Source organism: Amblyraja radiata, chromosome 12 (genome assembly GCF_010909765.2).
Source record: "Amblyraja radiata isolate CabotCenter1 chromosome 12, sAmbRad1.1.pri, whole genome shotgun sequence".
Taxonomy (NCBI): Eukaryota; Metazoa; Chordata; class Chondrichthyes; order Rajiformes; family Rajidae; genus Amblyraja; species Amblyraja radiata.
The window spans coordinates 13663231-13684825 of record NC_045967.1 but is presented as its reverse complement, the minus strand read 5'-3'; the positions used below and the strand labels follow the sequence as shown (position 1 = coordinate 13684825).

At 47.1% G+C, this 21595-nt stretch overlaps 1 protein-coding gene across 3 annotated transcripts in view; it reads left to right on the top strand.

Moving 5' to 3' along the window:
• nrk (Nik related kinase) overlaps window positions 1-21595 on the top strand; it is a 266045-nt gene that overhangs the window by 134085 nt on the left and 110365 nt on the right. For all 3 annotated transcript variants that reach the window (XM_033030272.1, XM_033030271.1, XM_033030269.1), the window contains exons 10-14: window positions 5926-6101; window positions 10924-10996; window positions 13223-13430; window positions 18187-18357; window positions 21040-21105. In XM_033030272.1, the coding sequence (XP_032886163.1) occupies window positions 5926-6101; window positions 10924-10996; window positions 13223-13430; window positions 18187-18357; window positions 21040-21105 (694 nt within the window). The remainder of the gene's footprint in view (window positions 1-5925; window positions 6102-10923; window positions 10997-13222; window positions 13431-18186; window positions 18358-21039; window positions 21106-21595) is intronic.

Here is a 21595-nt window from a genome sequence, read left to right as displayed (position 1 = left end):
GGCTCCTGCGCCTTCTACCTGAAGGCAGCGGAGAGATGAGTGTGTGGCCAGGATGGTGTGGATCCTTGATGATGCTGCCAGCCTTTTTGAGGCAGCGACTGCGATAGATCCCCTCGATGGTAGGGAGGTCATAGCCGATGATGGACTGGGCAGTGTTTACAACTTTTTGCAGTCTTTTCTGCTCCTGGGCGCTCAAGTTGCCGAACCAAGCCACGATGCAACCGTTCAGCATGCTCTCTACTGTGCACCTGTAGAAGTTCGAGAGAGTCCTCCTTGAAATACCAACTCTCCGTATCAAGTACCAAATCTTCTCAGAAAGTAGAGGCGCTGATGTGCTTTCTTTATAATTGAATCAGTGTTCTGGGACCAGGAGAGATCTTCAGAGATATGCACACCCAGGAATTTGAAGCTCTTGACCCTTTCAACCATCGACCCGTTGATATAAACGGGACTGTGGGTCCCCATCCTACCCCTTACAAAGTCCACAATCAGTTCCTTGGTTTTGCTGGTGTTGAGAGCCTGGTTATTGTGCTGGCACCATTTGGTCAATTGGTCGATCTCACTTCTATACTCTGACTCGTCTCCATCAGTGATACGTCCCACAACAGTGGTGTAGTCAGTGAACTTGATGATGGAGTTTGCACTATGACTGGCTACGCAGTCATGAGTATAGAGTGAGTACAGCAGGAGGCTGAGCACGCAGCCTTGAGGTGCTCCCGTGCTGATTGTTATCGAGGCTGACACGTTTCCACCAATACGAACAGACTGTGGTCTGTGAATGAGGAAGTCGAGGATCCAATTGCAGAGGGATGTGCAGAGACCCAGTTCTGAGAGCTTGGTAACCAGCTTGGAGGGGATGATTGTATTAAATGCCAAGCTTTCTCCACAATTGCTGCCTGACCTGTTGAGTTACACCAGCATTTTGTGTCTATCTTCAATGTGGTCTTGCCCGTTTTATAGGTGGTCTCGCCACTGTTAGGCATCCATGGCTTCTCATCTCCTGCTCATTCGAGACCTTGAATCCGGGCCTCTGGCGCTGTGAGGCAGGCAGCAGGTCTACCCGCTGCTCCACTGTGCTGCCTAGTGATGAATATTAACATCAAAGAAAATAATATGACTTTCACTTAACTTTTAAATGAAGTGTGCCAAATCCTATTCACATGTGGTGGAATTAAATACAGCAGTGGCGGCTATTTAGTTTAGTTTAGAGATACAACGCAGAAACAGGCCCTTTGGCCCACCGAGTCTGCGATGACCAGTGATCTCTGTTACACTAGCACACACTGCACACTAGGGACAATTTTAAAATTTTACCGAAGCCAATTAACCTACAAACCTGTATGCCTGTAGATTGTGGTTGGAAACTGGAGCACCCGGAGAAAACCCACGTGGGAAGAAAGTACAAACTCCATACAGACAGCACCTGTAGTCAGGGTCTCTGGCATTGTAAGGCAGCAACTCTACCGCTGCGCCACCGTGCAAATCCTGTGGAAACAAGGTGTATCCAGGCCTTCGCTTTATGGAGAGGCTGCCTGACTCGGTACGAACTGCAGGGTGGAGATAGATGTCAGATGAGCCTGCACCTGATCTCTAGTGGGCTCCCTACTTCTACACAACAGTACATAACAGCAGAATTCCTGACTATACTGTCGGTACATTCCTGCCAGTTATTTGCCGGGGTGTCTAAAATATGGTTGCACCACATTGATAACAATGACATTTCTATAACAATGTAGGAGAAAAAAAACACAATAAAACATACATCTGGAGCTATTTATCTCCTAGCATTGATTGCTCTTTCAAGGAACAACAATTTACATTTAAATAGCACATCGAACAGAGCAAATATCCCACGACCCTTCACAGGCACGTTGCCAAACAAAGCCTGGCACTGAGGCAAATCAGAAGGTATTAAAACAGGCAACCTAAAGCTTAAACGTTATGGAAACAGTGCTTTAAAGAAGGAGAGAGGGAAGGATGGGTCATAGAGTCTTACAGCGTGGAAACAGGCCCTTCATCCCAACTTCCGTACACTGCTCAACATATCCCATCTACACTGGTCCCATCTACCTGCATTTGGTCTATGTCCCTCTATACCAGTCCTATCCATGTACCTGTCCAGATGCTTCTTAAGTGTCTATTCCTCTCTACCCTGATCTCTTCCTCTCATGATTGTGTACACCCCTCATCCTCCTGCACTCTGAGGAATAGAGTCCCAGCCTGATCAACCTCTCTCTTTAGCTTTTCCCTATAACCCTATAGGTTTTGAGAAAGAATTTGAGAGCTTGGTTGCCGCCAATGAAGGCACCATTTCCAATTGGCCAAGCGGAAAATGATGGGCACGGAGATCGTGGAGATCAAAATATGATTATCCTGTGGTGTTAGTAATCGTGACGAGAATGTCTTCTGTCTAGTGAGAATAATCAAGAAAATACAAATTCCCGAAGAACGTCATCAGTCCATTTCCCCCACAAATGCTGCCTGTACGTTGATGCAGCGTAGAGTTGCTGCCTCACAGCGCCAGAGATTGGGGTTCGATCCTGACTACGGGTGCTGTCTGTGAGGAGTTCGTATGTTCTCCCTGTGAACGTGTAGGTTTTCTCCAGATGCTCCGGTTTCCTTCCACACTCCAAAGATGTACAGGTTTGCAGGTTAATTGGCTTTGGTAAAAATTCTAAATTGTACCTGGTGTGTAGGATAGTGTTAGTGTACAGGGTGATCGCCAGTCAGCGTGGACTCGGTGGGTTGAAGGGCCTGCTTCCACACTGTATCTCTAAAGATGCAATTTATACAGAATGGGTGCCCACAGGTCAGCATGGAAGTAATGGGCCTATCGTCCTGTTTCCATGCTAAATGATGATCAATCTCACCATCAGCTGTCAAAACGATTGATGGTGTGAATCGAAGATTGGATTTCTTTACCGAAAATGTATTGCTGGCTTATCTATTGCGGTCCATTCCATTGAAAAGATGAATCATATTCTGGTCATGAAGAGAACTTTCAGTTCCACATAAATAATATGCATTATTCAAAATATGTTATTTACATGGGGGAAAAAGCCATTTGACATTTCCTCAAAAGTTCTTTGGGGAATTTATGTTTTCTGATGGAAATTGAATGAACAAGGCAGAAAGATAGAACCCAGAACATCAATACCGCACCAACCCTGATGTACTCATCCCTTTTCCCCCCTCTTTATTCCTGGTCACTTCTTCCAACACACTGGCAGGCAATTTACATTGGCCGATTAACCTACCTACCCACACGTCCTTAGAATGTGGGAGGAAATCAGAGCACTTGGGGAAACCCACACAATCGCAGTGAGAACATGCAAACTCCACAAGGCACCAGGTCAGGCTTGATTCTGGATTGCTGGAGGCTTTCGCAGCTACACCACTGTGAAGCCCCATTAGGTCATTCCATAGAAACATAGAAAACAGGTGCAGGAGGAGGCCATTCAAGTCAGCACCGCCATTCATTGTGATCATGGCTGATCGTCCCCTATCAATAACCCGTGCCTGCCTTCTCCCCATATCCCTTGACTCCGCTAGCCCCTAGAGCTCTATCTAACTCTCTCATAAATCCATCCAGTGATTTGTCCTCCACTGTGGCAGGGAATTCCATAAATTCACAACTCTCTGGGTGAAAATTTTTTTTCTCACCTCAGTATTAAATGACCTCCCCTTTATTCTAAGACTGTGGCCCCTGATTCTGGACTCACCCAACATTGGGAACAATTTTTCTGCATCTAGCTTGTCCAGTCCTTTTATAATTTTATATGTTTCTATATTCCATTTCATCATTGTGCTTAGAACATAGAACAATACATCACAAGAACAGGCCTTCCGCCCGCACTGTCAACATCAAACAAAATGCCAAGTTAAACTCCTCTACCTGCATGTGATCCACATCCCACCATTCCCTGCATATCCAAAAGCCTCTTATCTGCCACCGTACCTGTGCTGAAATTGCCATTATTCATTCTGCACTCTCCATGTTAGCTTTCCCATTGCCTTCTCCAGAGTTACATCCAATGATAGGACCTTATTTTTAAAATTTAGTTTAGAGATACTGCACAGAAACAGGCGATCACCCTGTACACTTGCACTGTCCTACACACTAGAGACAATTTACAATCTTTACCGAATCCAATTAACCTACAAGCCTGAACGTCTTTGGAGTGGGGGAGGAAACCGGAGCACCCGGGGAAAACCCATGCAGTCACGGGGAGAACGTACAAACTCCGTAATTCCTCTCAACATAAAGAGATGTTGAGGATCAACCATGGCAGTTACAAACAGACCAGCCCAGAAAAGGACGGGAGATTCCCTTCCCTAAAGCACATTAATGAACTAGATGAGATTTTGCAACAATCCAATAATTCCAATCCAATAGGTTAATGTTGTGACTGACTTTTCAAAAAATAAAGTTCCTGGTTTTATTTAATCGCTTGAATTTTACTTCCCCATTTACCATGTTTGAAATTAAACCAGTACCTTTTGATTACTACCATAATGACTTAACCACTAAACTTAATTAGGGTGGCATGGTGGCGCAGAGGTGGAGTTGCTGCCTGACAGCACCAGAGACCCGGATCGATCCTGACTACGGGTGCTGTCTGTACGGAGTTTGTATGTTTTCCCTGGGTGCTCCAGTTTCCCCACACACTCCAAAGACATATTAATTTGTAGGTTAATTGGCTTTGGTTAAAAAAAAAATTGTCGTTAATGTGTCGGATAGTGCTAGTGTATGGGGTGATCGCTGGTTGGCGCGGAGTCAGTAGGTCGAAGGGCCTGTTTCCGCGCTGTATCTCTAAAGTCTAAAGTAAAGTCAATATACTAACGTGCCTTGTAATCATCAATGTGACTAGCTTCTTACAGGTTGTAGGGACATTCATCAACGCTGGTGCGTTTTGCCCTATAAATGATATAACTAACTAGGTGAGACTACAGGAACATATCTTGGCCTGCTGTCTTTTTATTCAGTAGCCACCAGGTTGTCACAAAAGGAGACTTGTCCCTGAGCAGCTAGTGTCCACCATGTTGGTGGGTCTGGAGTCATGTTTAGGCCTAAACTGAGTAAGCATAGTTTATTTGCTTCCTAGAAAAGACCATAATACCTGGGAGCAGAATTAGGAGATTCAATCCATCGAGTCTACTCCGGCATTCAATCATAGCTGATCTATTTTTCCCTCTCAACCCCATTCTCCTGCCTTCTCCCTGTAACCTTTGACACCCTCACTCATCAAGAAAGGGGCATCTCTGAAGGATGCTAGTGAACCAAATTTCTTATGACCTGTCCGTTTCACTGTTTCTGTTACTGAAACTGACTTTATTTAATTATAGATTTAGAGTCAGAGAGAGACACAGTAAGGAAACAGGCCTTTCGGCCCATCATGTCTGTGCTAACCATCAACCACCCATTCACACCAATCCCATTTTTTAAAATTCCCATCAACTCCCCGAAGATTCTACCACTCCCCTTCACACTAACAGTGGTCAGATAACCTACCAACCTGCACCTTTTAGGGTGGGACGAAACCGGAGCACCAGAGGAAACACCTCACCGGATCACGGGGAGAACATGGGAACTCCACACAATATCCAGAGTCAGAAATGAACGCAGGTTTCCAGCGCTGCGGGGAAATGCCTCAACTAGCTACACTTCTGTATTAAATAGGGATTACAGGGAACTTTAGTATAGAGCATAAGTAATTAGGGAGCAACAAAACCTACTAGGTCAAATTCCACTTTGGCAATTGGGGAAGTAAAATTCAAGTGGTTAAATAAAACCAAGAACTTTATTTTTAAATGTCTGAATTTATTTGAATCTGAATTTCCCAGTTTCGATACTATGCTACAAAGTGTTACATTTGACATAATCATGTAAGGTTCACTGAACCCGTCTTAAATACTCTGTTGTAGGTCAAAGAGGTTCATGAACTTTGTAGAAACCTGCCTGGCAAAGAACTACTTGCAACGACCCTCCACTGAAACGCTGTTGAAGCATTCATTCATCCGCGACCAGCAACATGAGCGACAGGTTCGCATATTGCTGAAGGATCACATCGACAGGACCAGGAAGAAGAGGAGTGAGAAAGGTAAGTTCAAGCTTAATCAAGGACCAGTCTCACCCCGGACACTCCCTCTTCTGTCGTTAATGTTTGAAATCGCACACCTTCAGATTCATGGGCAGTTTCTTCGCAGCTGTTTTTTAGTTTTAGTATTTAGTTTCGTATTTTAGAGATACAGCTTGGAAACAGGCCCTTCAGACCACGGAGTCCGCATTGACCAGCGATCCCCAAACATGGAGGGAAAGATAAATCAGCCATGATTGAATGGCGAAGTAGACTTGATGTGCCATCAAACTTATGAACTTATGCTATCCTGTAGACACCAGGGACAATTTATATTTTTTACCAAAATCAATTATCCTAAAAACCTGTACTTCTTTGGAGTGTAGGAGGAAACTGGAGCACCCAGGGGAAACCCACACTATTATGGGGAGAACATACAAACTCTGTATGGAGAGCACCTGTAGTCAGGATCGAACCCGTGTCTCTGGCGCTGTAAGGCAGCAACTCTACCACTGTGCCACACTACCGCCCTGTTATCAGGAAACTGAACCATCTTATCAACAGCTAACTTCCCATCTATCTCATTGGAGACTTTACATGTCTTTAATCGGTCTTTTTCTTGTACTAAACGCTATACCCTTTATACTTTGTGTACACTGTAGACAGCTTGATTGTAATCATGTATTGTCTTTCCGCTGACTGGATAGCATGTAACAAATTTCATTTCACTGTACCTCAGTACATATGACAATGATAAACTAAACTAAGACTAAACTAAGCTAAATGTAAACCTACTGTTATAATACTCATGTAAAAACAGAGAGAGCAGCTTGAAGAACTCAGTAGGTCAGGCAGCATCTGTGGAGGAAAATGAACAGTCAACATTTTGTCTAGATGAAAAGAGGAGAGGGGAAGTAGCCAAATTAAAGAGGTGGGGCAGGACCTGGCAAGTGATAAAGGTGAGGGGTTGATTGGGAGATAATATTCAGATGGAGGAAGGAGGGGTTCAGATAGCGAGGGAGGCTGGGAGGTGATAAGTGGAGAACAATGACTTCTTCAGGACCCTTTGACGTAGACTGCAAGCCTTCTGCAGCCTGAAGAAGGGTTCCAACCCGAAACATCACCTATTCCTTTTCTCCGGAGATGCTGCCTGACCCGCTGAGTTATTCCAGCATTTTGTGTCTACATTTCTGGAATCTGACGGGAAAGGAAGGTGGAAAAATGGAACTGAATGAGGAGGGGTAGCATGGTGGGAACATGAAACGGAGAGGTAGGGAGGGAAAAGGGGGTCCAGTGGGGGCAGGGGAGGTAAACGAAACAGGGTGATTGGGGTTGGGGGGTGGCGGCAGGGGGGTAAAGTGGGAAGGGATGGAATGGGGGGGGGGGGGGGAGGGAGAACCTGGGTAGCTGGAAGAAAAGAGAAAGGTGCAGGATACCTGGAATTGAAGAATTCTATGTTCATGCCACTGGGTTGTAGATTACGCAGGAGGAATACGAGATGTCGTTCCTCTCATTTGCATGTGGCTTCAGTCACTTCACTGTGGCAGTGGAGGAGGCCCAGGACAGACAATTGGGAATGGGAAGGTGAAACTGAAGTTTCTGTTCCGAGGGTGGGCGGCACAGGGGCACAGCGGTGGAGTTGCTGCCTTGCAGCTCCAGAGGTCCCGGTTCGATCCTGACTGTGACTGCTGTCTGTACGGAGTTTGTACGTTCTCCCTGTGACTGCGTGGGTTTTCTCCAGGTGCTCTAGTTCCCTTCTACAATCCAAACACGTGCAATTGGTTTGTCGGTGAATTGGCTTCTGTAAATTGTCCCTAGTGTGTAGGATCAAACTATGGGGAGATCGCTGTTCGGCGCGGACTCAGTGGTGCCGAAGTTCCTGGTTCCATGCTGTATCTCTAAACTAAACTAAACTAAAATTCAAAGCATGAGAGAATAAAGATCGTGAAAAACTGCCTGCAATATCCCAAAAGTTGTTCTTGTCAAAGCATTTCCCCTCCCCATCCTGGGTCCTCTCTGACTGCCTCTTCCATGCGCGATTGATAATTTCTTGACACCAGCTTTGGTTAGGTTGCATTTGGAGTATTGCATGCAGTTCGGGTTGCCGCATTACAGGATGGAAGTGGAGGCTTTGCTGAGGGTGTGGAAGAGATTTACCAAAATGGTGCTTGGATTTAGTAGGTTAATTAGCTATAACGAGAGGTTGGACAAACTTAGATTGTTCTCCATGGAAAGTCAGAGGTTGAGGGAAGACCTGATAGACGTTTATAAAATAACGAGAGAGGCCTAGATAGAGCAGACAGTCAGAACCTTTTTTCTCGGGTGGAATTTGCAAAGACGAAAGGGCACAGGTTTAATGTGAAAGGGGAACATTTTATAGATGTGTGGGGGAAGTTTTTCACAGAATTTGTAGAGGCCTGGAATGCACTGGCAGGAATGGTGGTGGAGACAGATACGATAGTGGTGTTTGAGGCAATTAGATTGGAACATGGACATGCAGGGAAAGAAGGAATACGGATCACGTGCAGGCAGAGGAGATTCGTTTCACTTCACATCGTGTTCAGCACAGACATTGTGGGCCAAAGGGCCTGTACCTGTGCTGTACTGTTCTCTGGAGGGACTGGACATGTGAAGAACAGGTTGCTGGGAAATAAGTAGAGGAATGGAACTGGTGGACTTTCTCCAGAAATGGCAGAAGTTCAATGGACTGAACGTCATCCTTCTATGAAAACCACAATTTAAGTGCCCTGCTGCTATTTTGAAATTCCCAGAAGTTAGCCTGTTTCCAGTCTTTTGCCCTGAGCAAGTGACAGGCTGAATGGCACAGGATGTTGGAATCTCTGTTGGGAACTCATTATGCTGATAGACACAAAGTGCTGGAGTAACTCAGCGTGTCAGGCAGCATCTCTGGAGAAAAAGGATGGATGGCGTTTCAGGTCGGGACCCTTCTTCAGACCTTCTTTCTCTTCACTCTTCATTCCTCTGATGTTGAATTTAGCCACTTGCCTCTTCGTTGCAACGGGTCAGCATTGAATGGGTCCCCAGTGCTGTGTTGGTAAAACAGATGGACCACTCAGACAGAACAGAACACAAACAAATCTAATCTTCATATCTTTCAGCTATTATTCTTACTGTTGGTCTGCACTGAGCTAGCTTATTAAGTGCCCAATCTATTAATTCCCCATTTCTCTTTCACTGTCACCTTACACTGTGCCTGCAGCAATTGCAAAGTCTGTATTCAGAACTTGTTTTCATCCACTGAACAACACTCTGCAGTAAACCTCACTAAATTTAATTTACACACTGGTATTCCTTTACAATGTCAGCTTTAGGTCATTGAATAGCCTTCTTGTCTTTGGACCAGGATTTAAACCCAATCCCCTCCAACTCTTTGGTTTAGAGGTACAATGCAGAAACAGGCCCTTCAGCCCACTGAGTCCGCGCTGACCAGTGACCCCCGTTACACAAGCACACACTACACACTAGGGACAATTTACAATTTTTACCCAAGTCAATTAACCTACAAACCTGTACGAATCTGTACGGAGTGTGGGAGGAAACCGGAGCATCCGGGGAAAAACCAGGCGGTCACAGGGAGAACGTACAAACTCTGTAGAGACAGTGCCCGCAGTCAGGATTGAATCTGCAACTCTAAAGGCAGCAACTCTACCGATGCGCCACCATATCGACCAAACTCAGTTGTAATCCAGGCGTATAGACCAAGTACCACACGGAGGGAGTGCAGCACTGCCTTTCAGATGAGATGCCAGAGTGAGATCCATCTGCTCCAGTGCGCAAAGTCCACAAGACACTGTTCAGAAGACAGAAGGATCTTAATTATCCCATGGGATCTTAATTTACACTTGCCTCCCAATCTGCTACGATTGTATTTGTAGTTTTCCAATCTTCCTAATTGTATCCCTAATACTTTTTTAATCTGCATTTTCTCTGTTGCTGTAACATTAAATTCTGCACTCTGCTATGTTCTCCGTTGCACTATAATGGCTTGGGGGAGGGGAAGTGCCACAGCATTGCAACTGGTAGAATGACTGCCTCACGGCATTGGAGACCCGGGTTCGATCCTGACCTCGGGTGTTGTCTGTATGGGGTTTACATGTTCTCCCTGTGACCGTATGGGTTTCCTCCTACCTCCCAAAGACGTGTGTTTATACGTTAATTGCCCACTGTAAATAGCCCCCAGTGTGTAGGGAGTGGATGCAAAAGTGGGATGAGATAGAACCAGTGCGAACGGGTGATCGTTGGTCTGCCTGGGCTTGATGGGCCGAAAGGCCTGTTTCCATGTTACATCTCTTAAATTAAAACGAAAAAAATAAAACTACATCTTGGACTCATCCATAGTATGATGTGCCTGCACAGCATGCAAAACAATATTTATCACTATATCCAATAACTTGGCTACCACTGTTGTCAGTGGCAATGAATTTCACAGATTCACCACCATCTGGCAAAATAAATTCATCCTCATCTCCATTCTACAGGTACATCCTTTTAATCAAAGGCTATGCCCTTTGGTCCTAGACTCTCCCACTACTGGAAACATCCTCTCCACATCCACCCATGGTCTCCAAAGATTCTGCCAAACCCACCGAGTTACTCCAACACTTTGTATTTTTTTCACAAACCAGCATCTGCAGTTCCTTGTATTTAGTATTATTTGTTGTGATTGGATAGCACACAGATAAAAGCTTTTCACTGTGCATATGACCTCTGAACCTAAACAACTGATTAAAACCCCAGCTTAATTAAAACAATAGTCAGTTCTTGCTCTCACTCAATGGTTTTCACACTGAGCATAAGCTTCACCGTCACCCCTTCTCATTGCTAGATGAAACGGAATATGAATACAGTGGAAGTGAGGAAGATGAAGATGGATTGAATGAAGATGAAGGAGAGCCAAGGTAGATGGTTTATTCACTTATATTGTTCAATTGTACATATCCAGTTCTTTTATGCCAGTTATTATTAAATCTACGTCCAGCCAATGTTTCCTTGAATCAATTCATAAATGGAGAAACTTCACAAAATTCAAGAACATTTCTACAAAATCATTCAATGCTTGAGGATTGATGGAGGAAAATATAGCACCCAGGATGCGATGTTATGTGGAAAGGGGCTTGCACTGGCATTATGGTTAGGTACTGGACTAGCTTTTTGAGTCCCCGAGACGTGATCTGGAAACTGTAGTCCAAATCGCACCATCCCAGCTAAGGATCAGCAGATTCCAGTAGGGTGATTTGTTTGGGAGCCAGCTGGCTGCAAGCACTGAGTACAGGGTCAATGGGCCAAACAGCCTGCTCCTGCGCTGTGATGGTGTGCTCTCTGGATGGGTTCAATAATGCACCTTATAAATTTACTTTTGTTTTGCTATGACAGGGCAAAAAAAAAAAAAACTGCTGGAGGAACTCAAAAGGTCAGGCAGCATCTGTGGATGGAAAGGGACAAACGATGTTACTGCAGAAGGGTTCTGACACGAAATGTCGTCCATGTCCATTTTGCATTGTCGATGCTGCCTGACCCGCTGAGTTCCTTCAGCAGTTTGTTTTTGGCTCAGGATTCCAGCATCTGCAGTCGCAACTTTCCACAGTTCAAGTGTCGAAACAATGACCTTGTCTGTTTGGTTCAGGCATTCTGTTTGGTTCTGACACTGTCAGAGTGAGACCTAACGCAAATTGGAGGTACTGCACCTCATATTTTGCTTGGGTAGCTTATACCCCAGCGGTATGAATATTGATTTCTCTAATTTCAAGTAACCCTTGCACTCCCTCTCTCTCCGTCCCTCTTCAACCCTCGTTGTCCTGCGAGTTTCACTCTTCATATCCCTTTGTTACCACCTCCTCTGCTGCCAACAATGGACCATTGTGGGCTCCTTGGCCATCGGTGCCGGCTCTGATTTGTTCTGTACCTTTTCATACGTCTAGTTTTCCTCTCCCCTGACAGCCTGAAGAAGTGCCTCGACCTGAAATGTCACCTATACCTTTCTCCAGCGATGCTGCCTGACCACTGAGTTACTCCAGCATTTTGTGTCTATATTAATTTGCCTCATGCTCAGCAAGAACCCAAAACAAAAGCAAATTGATCAGGTGCATCATTAAACCCATCCGGAGAACACACACTCATAACACAGGAGCAGGCCGTTTGGCCCATTAACCCTGTACTGGCTCTTTTGAAAGTTCTCCAATTGATTCCCAGCACTTAATTTTGTGCATTTTAATTCCCTTTCTAAATTAATCTGTTGCTACAGGCTTGGGAGAAAGCTGGGAAAGAATACCCAATAAAAAGATTGAGCCTCACATACATCATCGGCTAGGATTTCCACTGATGTGAACAAGCATCTCTCCTGCACGTTGTGCAAGTGTTGTTGTGGGTGAAAGGCTTCATCTCACATCTCCTTGAAGTACTGATACCCTCTGATGTCCAAATAAAATAAAATATATTGGATCGTTGGGTTTCAGAACCAAACGAGGAGGCATGGTGGTGCAGCTGTGTAGTTGCTGCCTTGCAGCGTCAGAGACACAGGTTCGATCCTGACTATGGGTGCTGTCTGTACGGAGTTTGCACGTTCTCCCCGTGATCATGTAGGTTTACTCCTCCCACACTCCAAAGACGTGCAGGTTTGTAGGTTAATTGGCTTCGGTAAAATTGTAAATTGTCCCTAGTGTGCAGGATAGAGGTAGTGTACATGGTGATCGCTAGTTGGTGAGGATTCTGTGGGCCGAAGGGCTTGTTTCTGCACTGAATCTCAAAAGCCTAAAGTCATTGATATTGGCAAGGAGGTTAACTGGACTTTGGTTCCTTCCCTCACAGTGGGGAACTTTGGTGCTGCTGTGGGGATGTTTGTGTTGTGGACTACTGTGTTCTGTGTTTTGTGTTTTTTTTATTTTTATTTTTTTGTATGACTGTAAGGGAAAAATAATTTTGTTGTCTCTTCATTGAAGACAATGAAAATAAATTAAATCAAATCAAAATCATCAAATCAGATCAAGTCAAAACCTGGAGTTAACATTAGTAGTATTTAACATTGTTGCCAACCACCACCACAACCCCCGAGCTCCTCATTGTGTCCATGATGTTGCCCGCTTTGTTCAATGACCATTTGGTTAATGAGTTCCCTGTTGTCCGCCCAGCTCCATTGTAAACCAGCCAGGGGAGTCCACCCTGCGCCGGGAGTTCCTGCGGCTCCAGCAGGAGAGTGCGAGCCGCCCAGCGCCCCAACAGCAGCAGCAGATACACCAGCAGCAACTGCGGGATCAGGAGCAGTACAAGAAGCAACTCCTGGCCGAGCGGCAGAAGCGTATCGAGCAGCAGAAGGAGCAGAGGAGGTGGCTGGAAGATGTAAGCATTTAACCTCTGCTCAGTAACTTATCATTGGCTTGGCGTAGGCTTGGCGATTGTTTTGTATTGTATTCAAATTTATTGTCATTGTCTCAGTTAGAGACAACAAAATGAATTTCCCTTACAGGCAGTATCATAAAATAAAAATAAATAAATAATAATAAATAATAAAACATATTAAAAATAAAATAGAATTTAAAAAAAAGCACAAACACAGAAAGTCCATGACACAACATAACACAGTGGCACCAAGGTGAGGAAGGCACCATAGTCCAGCCAGCCTCCCCTCCGTTCTTCCCAGATGTTCACTCGTGGTCGAGGCCTTCCTAGCACCCGCAGTCGCCGCCCCGGGTGGCCCGATGTTCAGGCCCTCACGCCGGGCTGGTGGACCGCCGATGCCGAACCCCGATGGTGAACATCCTCCTCCTCAGCGGCCCGGACCTCCCGATCAGCCGCCTCCCGCAGCCGGAGTCCGCAGCTCCCGAGTCCGCAGCTCCCGCAGCCGGAGTCCGCAGCTCCCGAGTCCGCAGCTCCCGAGTCCGCAGCTCCCGAGTCCGCAGCTCCCGAGTCCGCAGCTCCCGAGTCCGCAGCTCCCGAGTCCGCAGCTCCCGAGTCCGCAGCTCCCGAGTCCGCAGCTCCCGAGTCCGCAGCTCCCGAGTCCGCAGCTCCCGAGTCCGCAGCTCCCGAGTCCGCAGCTCCCGAGTCCGCAGCTCCCGAGTCCGCAGCTCCCGAGTCCGCAGCTCCCGAGTCCGCAGCTCCCGAGTCCGCAGCTCCCGAGTCCGCAGCTCCCGAGTCCGCAGCTCCCGAGTCCGCAGCTCCCGAGCCCGCAGCTCCCGAGTCCGCAGCTCCCGAGTCCGCAGCTCCCGAGTCCGCAGCTCCCGAGTCCGCAGCTCCCGAGTCCGCAGGCCGAGCCGGGCAGAGTCGCAGGACCCCGCGCTGTCCATCAGTGCCGCCCGCGTTGGGAGCTCCGCAAACCGCAGCTCCATGATGTCGGTGCAGCAGGTCCAGCACTCCGGGCTCCAGACGGCGATCCCCGGTAAGGCATCGCCAGCCCCGCGATGTTACAGCGCTGTCCCGCCGCTGCTGGAGCTCTGGTCGATCCCGGCAGGAAAGGCCACGCCAATCCAGTAGGTAGGCCGCTGGGGGGGGGGGGGAATAATAGTCGCGTCTTCACCAGGAAGCGGCTGAAGGACGGTATCCCCCGCACCGTGCCCTCTTCCCCCACAAAAAAAACACAAAAAAACACACTTTTACATAACTAAATAAACAAAAAAACAAAAAGATACCGGGCTGTAGGTGGAGGCTGCTGGCACCAGCGCCACCGGAAGTACAACACTGTTGTACTGTTTCGCCGAACACCTCCGATCGGTCCGCATCATCCAAACTGACCCCCCGGTGGCTCAGCACATCAACTCCCCCTCCTATTCCGTATCCGACCTCTCTGTCCTGGGCCTCCTCCACGGCCAGAGTGAGCAACACCGGAAATTGGAGGAACAGCACCTCATATTCCGCTTGGGAGTCTGCATCCTGGTGGCATGAACATTGAATTCTCACAATTCTGTTAGCCCTTGCTGTCTCCTCCCCTTCCTACCTCTCCCTCAGCCCTCTGGGCTCCTCCTCCTCCTTTTTCCTTTCTTCTCCCCGCCTCCCCCCCCCCCCCCCCCAGTCTCCAGAAGGGTTTCGGCCCGAAACGTTGCCTATTTCCTTCGCTCCATAGATGCTGCTGCACCCGCTGAGTTTCTCCAGCATTTTTGTGTACCTTCGATTTTCCAGCATCTGCAGTTCCTTCTTAAACAACTTATCATTGGTGTTTGCCCCCCCCCCCCCCCCCCCCCCCCCCCGAGTTCCTATCTCACGTTCTCGCTGCATTGCAGTTGGAGATGCTACACGTTGCATTATCACCTCCAGCTCTGTGCCTTCTCTTCCCTAACGTGACTCATTGGACGGTCATTAGACTGGTAATTTGGAGAGATCTCTGCCCGGTGTCCCATCCAGTTATGGACTCCACCCTTCCTGAGGTCATCCTTTGCCGGCCCTGTTTCATTGTGGATCTTCTCTTTCTTTCAGTCTTGACCAGAAATGTCACCTATTCCTTTTTTCTCTGGAGATGGTGCCTGGCCTACTGAGTTACTCCAGCATTTTGTGTCTATCTTCAGTGTAAACCAGCATCTGCAGTTCCTTGCTATCCAGCTCACAGTAACCCTTTCTGCCAATGTGTGGCATCAGTCACCATTGGATGTTAAACCAAATCTCAGGATCTCAGCGGGTCAGGCTGCAACAGAGGAAGTAATGGGCGGATGACTTCTCGGATCGGGACCCTTCTTGGAGCATCGGATACATGTACAAATTAGAGGCATGCTCAAATTTCTGACCATTGCAACCCAAGACAAAAAATAAGTTTCAGAACAAGATTTGCAATTGGGCCCTTGACTAGTATTTTTTCACATGAGTGAGCAATTGAGAGGTGGTTTTACTCGAAGGTGTTTAAGAAGGGCGCATGTTGGAAGTACTTCACTTTAAGTCATATTGTTCACACAGTAATCATTCATCTGCTTTGCTTCACTGTCTTCTTTGCCAAAAGTATTGCTTGCCTGTACAGCTTTCTGACACAATGAGCTTCTTTCCCCTGGATTCAGGCAAGTTAAGCCCCTGTCCCACTTTCACAACCTAATTAGCGACCTGCCGAGTTTGCCCTTGACTCATACTCGCAGCATGGTCGCCACGAGGTCGTAGGAGAACTCCACGTACTCGTGGCCTCAAGTAGGTCGCGGCGTTTTTTCCAGCCCGATAAAAATGTCCACGAGTTAAAAAATAGGTTGGCTTGGAAAAAATGGATATATTTTACTCGTAGGTAGGTCGTAGTAGGTTATGATGGGAGTCTTAGATAGTCTTAGGTAGTTGTAGGTAGTCGTAGGTCGGTAACTGGCCCGAGAAAAAATTGCAACCACGACATAATTTTATCATGTGATAATTTCCACTCGTAGCTAGTCCTAGTTGGTCTTAGGTGTGGAAGACTGAGGTCGAGGGGGGTCGTAGGAGGTTGTAGACATAGTCGTAGTAGGTCGTAGACATAGTCGTAAGAGGTCGTAGGAGGTCTTTTACTTTGGCGAGTCAACACGACCTTGACATTTTTTCAACTCGTCTAGGGTCTTCTACACTCGTGGATAGAGTTTAGTCCAAGTGGGACAGCCCCTTTAACGCCCTTCCCTTTTCTAACACAGAGCTAATACTCATTGAGATCAAGCCCTTCATCCCATCGAGTCCATGCTGACCATCAACCGCCCATTTAAACTAATCCTACTTTTGATTCTTCCTACACTTCCATGGTTCAATGGTCCTTTATTGTCACGTGTAGCGAGGTACAGTGAAATCTGATTTACCGTACAGTCATACCAAAAAAACAACAAGATACACAACTATATAAAGATTAAACATAAACAGCCACCACAGCGGTTTGTGAGAATCCCCAGGGAACACAGCATAAGCGGGGACCCACAGGCATCAGTTCAATGTCCTGGGCCACACACACACACGCTCTTTCACCGTGATGTGACCAGAGTTGTACCGACTGCTGTCACTCTCTCTGCAGTCCCTGTCCGCCCGAACAATCAAAAAGCCGATAATACTCACACTAGACTCCAGATTGTTCTCATAGCGCGATGTCCCCGCAAACACCGAGATAACAGCACTCACGGCACTCCGTCTGAGTCCTCGCCAGTGCAGGTAGTACGTCCATCTTGTTTTTCGGCAACCTCACATTTCCCACTGTGATGGAAGTCAAGTAACTTTTACCTTCCTCATCCTTTTCTCCCGCGGTCAGAGGGATTGAACCATCCACAGTCGGGGCGATCGAAGCTCCCACAGTCCACGATTGAAGCTCCTTGGTCGAAGCTCCTGCAGTTGGAGCTCCTGACGTTGATCCCTAACAACGGGACCACCACCTCCACGTTGTTAGTCCGCAGTGCGGACGGAGATACGATACGGAAAAAGTCGCATCTCCGTCGAGGGAAGAGATAAAAAAGTTTCCCCCAACCCTCACCTCCCACCCCCACATAATACATAAACTAAAGATAAACTAAAAGTTACAAACAGAACGGACTAAAAACAACAAAAGAAGAAAGGCACGAGAGAGGCTGTTGGCGAGGCTGTCACTTGCGGTGCCACCCGGTGGTCAAACATTCATTGACTCTCCTAGATTCTACATCTCACCTTCTCACAAGGGGCCATCTGCCAACGATTCCAGAGATTCTGAGTGAGGATGGACTGTCTCAAGAGAGATGCATGTTATACATTTTCCTGGCCATCACTTCTGCCAATGGAGTGTATGTGGAGAGGATATTTCCAATGGTGGTGAATCTATGGAACACATTGTTACAGACGGCTGTAGAGTACGTCATTGGATATTTTTAAAGTGGACATTGACAATTTCTTCAGGATGTCAAAGGCTATGGGGAGAAGGCAGGAGAATGGGGTTGAGAGGGAAAGATAGATCAGCATGATCGAATGGCGACGAGACTTGATGGGCTGAATGATCTCATTTTGCTCCTATGACTTATGACTCAACAAGGGAATGTTTTAAGACGGGCACCTGAACCAAAGTTGGCTCGTGTCAAAGTGACCCATGTTCCGGTGGCCATTGTGTTGGCCTGCTGGTTTGTCAGTCTTTGTTCTCACTGAAGCTAAACAGACCCGTCAAATAAGTGACACTGACTTTATCTTCTCGGCCTATTGTCATTTGTCCATTGGCTCCCGGCAGCACCACAAGATAGAGGAGAAGCAGCGAAAACAGCAGGAGGGTGCGAAGAAGCCCGAGCTTAAAGAAAGGCACAGGAAGGAAGAGAGGAGTCGGGGAGAGGAGGAACAGAGATGGGCGGAGGAGGAAAGGTGGAAGATAGTGGAAGGCAAAAGGAAAGCTGAGAAAAAACAGGTAAGCATTTAAGCATTTTCCCATCATTTTAGTTTTTAATTTTAGAGATACAGCATGGAAACAGGCCCTTCTGCCCACCGAGTCTGCCTCAACCAGGGATCACTCCGTACACCAGCACAATCCGACCACGTTGGGGGGGAATTTGCAGAAGCCAATTAACCTCCAAACCTGCACGTCTTTTAAATGTGAGAGGATACCAGAGCACCCAGAGAAAACCCACGCGCTTACTGGGAGAACGTACAAACTCCGTACAGACAGCACCCATAGTCAGGATCAAACCCAGGTCTCTGAAGCGGGATGGCAGCAACTCTACCGCTGCACCGCTGTGCTGCCCAGAAGTCTGAATCATTGATGTCTGATCTCCTTAATCTGCCCTTTGGCCCAAATTGCTGATATCAGCTAAGATGCCCCATCTACTCTAGTCCCACCTGCCTGCATCTAACCCACATCCTTCTAAACCTTTCCTATCCATGTACCTGTCCAAATGTATTTTAAATATTGTTATAGTACATGGCTCAACTTCTTCCTCTGGCAGCTAATTCCATGTACCCACCACCAATTATGTGAAAAGGTTGCCCTATTAAAACTTTCCCTTCTCACCTTAAACTTTAGTCCTCCGGTTCTTGATTCCACTACTCTAAGTAAAAAACAATGCATTCACCCTATCTATCCCCCTCATGATTTTGTACACTTCTCTGTAAAATCCTCCCCCCTCCGTCTCCCACACTCCAGGGAATAAAGTCCTTGCCTGCCTAACCTCTCCATGTAGCTCAGGAACTGAAGTCCTGGCAACATCCTCGTAAATCTTCTCTGCACTCTTTCCAGTTTAACGACATCCTTCTTATAGCAGAGTGACTGAAACTGAACGCAGTACCCCAAATGTGGGCTCACCAATGTTTTGTACAACATAACATCCCAACTTCAATACTCAAGACCCTGACTGATGAAGGTCAGTGGCCCAAAAGCCTTCTTGATCACCCTATCTACCTGTGAAGCCATTTTTATGTTGCTGCACTACTAGATCTATCTGCTCTCTAACACTCCCCACAGGGCTCTGTCGTTCACTGTGAAGAAAGAATGCTTCCCTCCAGAAGTTCCCTCTCAAATGTGGTGCCTAGGCTGGGTGAGGCGGACGATCTCGACCTGATCGAGACTTCCACGGCCGATCAGCAGGTCCAATTAGCTCCATGTGGCCGGGGGTCTGGAAATCAGGCCCGGCAGGAGCCGGCAGATCCGTTCTCATAGTCGACTTCCGCAGCCGACTTTGACGGCCGGTATCTCGGCCCCCCCCCCCCCCCCCCCCAAGGCGGTGACCTCTGTTGGGTCATCCACACTAGTCCCACCTGTCTACGTTTGGCCCATACCTCTTCAAACCTTTCCTATCCATATACCTGACCACATATCTTTTCGTTGTTGGTATGGTACCTGCTTCGACTACCTCCTCTGGCAGCTCGCTTAAGTTACTGGGAACAGCTCGGAAATCCACCATGCACGTGTAGAATCACCGCAACAACAAAGAACAGCAACGGTCCGCAAGTTAGATATAATTCATTCAATGATGTATGGAGGGAGGTTCAGATAGGGTAGGGAGTTCCCAACACTTTCGTCCCGGTTACCCCAGGCAAATTTAATAGCACATAATAATGTTATTTCACTTATTTATGAACAACTAATGATAAGCAGATACCAGAACCAGGTACCAGGTATACCAGAACCAAGCACAGAACCAAAAATGAGAAAAAATATGCACAAATCCAGAATCAACCAATTTACCCCCTAGGTAGGCGAAATTTACCCGCTGGAGGTAAATATACCGCAGGTTGGGATAGGGATCGATGATTAGGCCTCTCCTGAGGTTGATTGAGTTGTAGGATCAGATCGGCATTGCACACTGTGTGCACGTCCTTCTAAACTGTATTCTTCCTGTGTGCATTTAATGGACATGCAAAAAAACACAGCTCTTTACAAGCGAATCTCTCACAGTAAGTGTCCACCTTCCCTGGATGTCATTTTGTTGCCTCAGTAGCTTTCCTGAGTGCCCCAAAATGGCCACGTGAAATCAAAATGTAATGCCAAACATGTCATTTGGGCTGAACAGCAGTAGATTTGCTGCCCTACAGTGCCAGAGACCCGGGTTTGATCCTGACTGCGGATGCTGCCTGAACATAGTTTGTACATTCTACATGTGCCTGCATGGGTTTTCCCTGGGTGCTCTGGTTGCCTTCCATATTCCAAAGACATAGAGGTTTGTAGGTTAATTGGCTTTGATAAAAATTGTAAATTGTTCCAGGTGTGTAGGATAGTGCTAGTGCACGGGGTGATCGTTGGTCGGCGCAGACTCGGTGGGCCGAAGGGCCTGTTTCCTCGCTTCATCTTCAAACTAAACTAGTCAAATACTTTGTACAAACAAGGAACTGCAGATACTGGTTTACCCAAAAAGACACAAAGTGCTGCTATAGCTCAACGGGTCAGGCAGCTTCTCTTGAGATCATAGATAGGTTACGTTTTGGGTTTGGACCTCTTCAGACCGACCTGAAACGTCACCTATCCATGTTCTCCAGAGATGCTGCCTGACCCGCTGAGTTATTCCAGCACTTTGTCCCCATTTAGGTCAAACCTTCCCCTTACAAAGCATTTATTAATTCATCCATTCACTCTGAAGTTGACGTTGTCTATCCACAGGTCGATGGTCTTTCTGAATCTCGGATGAATGAAACCTCTAAAGTAATGGATGTTCCTCAACGGCAGGTACATGAGCTCAGATGGCCGATCTTCCCATTGTATCCTCGTGCTGTTTATTTCTGGCCAAGAATGGCCATTCAATGCATGGGGGAAAATTCCTTCATCTATGGGCAGCACAGTGGCGCAGCTGGTAAAGCTGCTGCCTCATAGCTCCAGTCTCCCTGGTTCGATCCTGACCTCGGGCGCTGTCTGTGTGGAGTTTGTACACTGTCCCATCTAATCATGTGGGTGTTTGTCCTCTGGTTGCCTCGGTTTCCTCGCCCATCCCAAAGACATTAGAGTTGGTACTTTAGTTGGCCCTAGTGACGAACTGAGGGGCAGAATCTGGGGGAAATTAGTGGGAATGAGGAGAGAATGGAATGGGGGGAGAGTAGGATCAGTTGCAACCTTTAGGGTCTGTCCCACCAGCATGCGATTGCATGCGTCCAGTGCGACCAAATGCGGTCGCTTGAGGTGTACGGCCGCGCGGGGCCGGTCCCAATTCGAACCGCGGAGG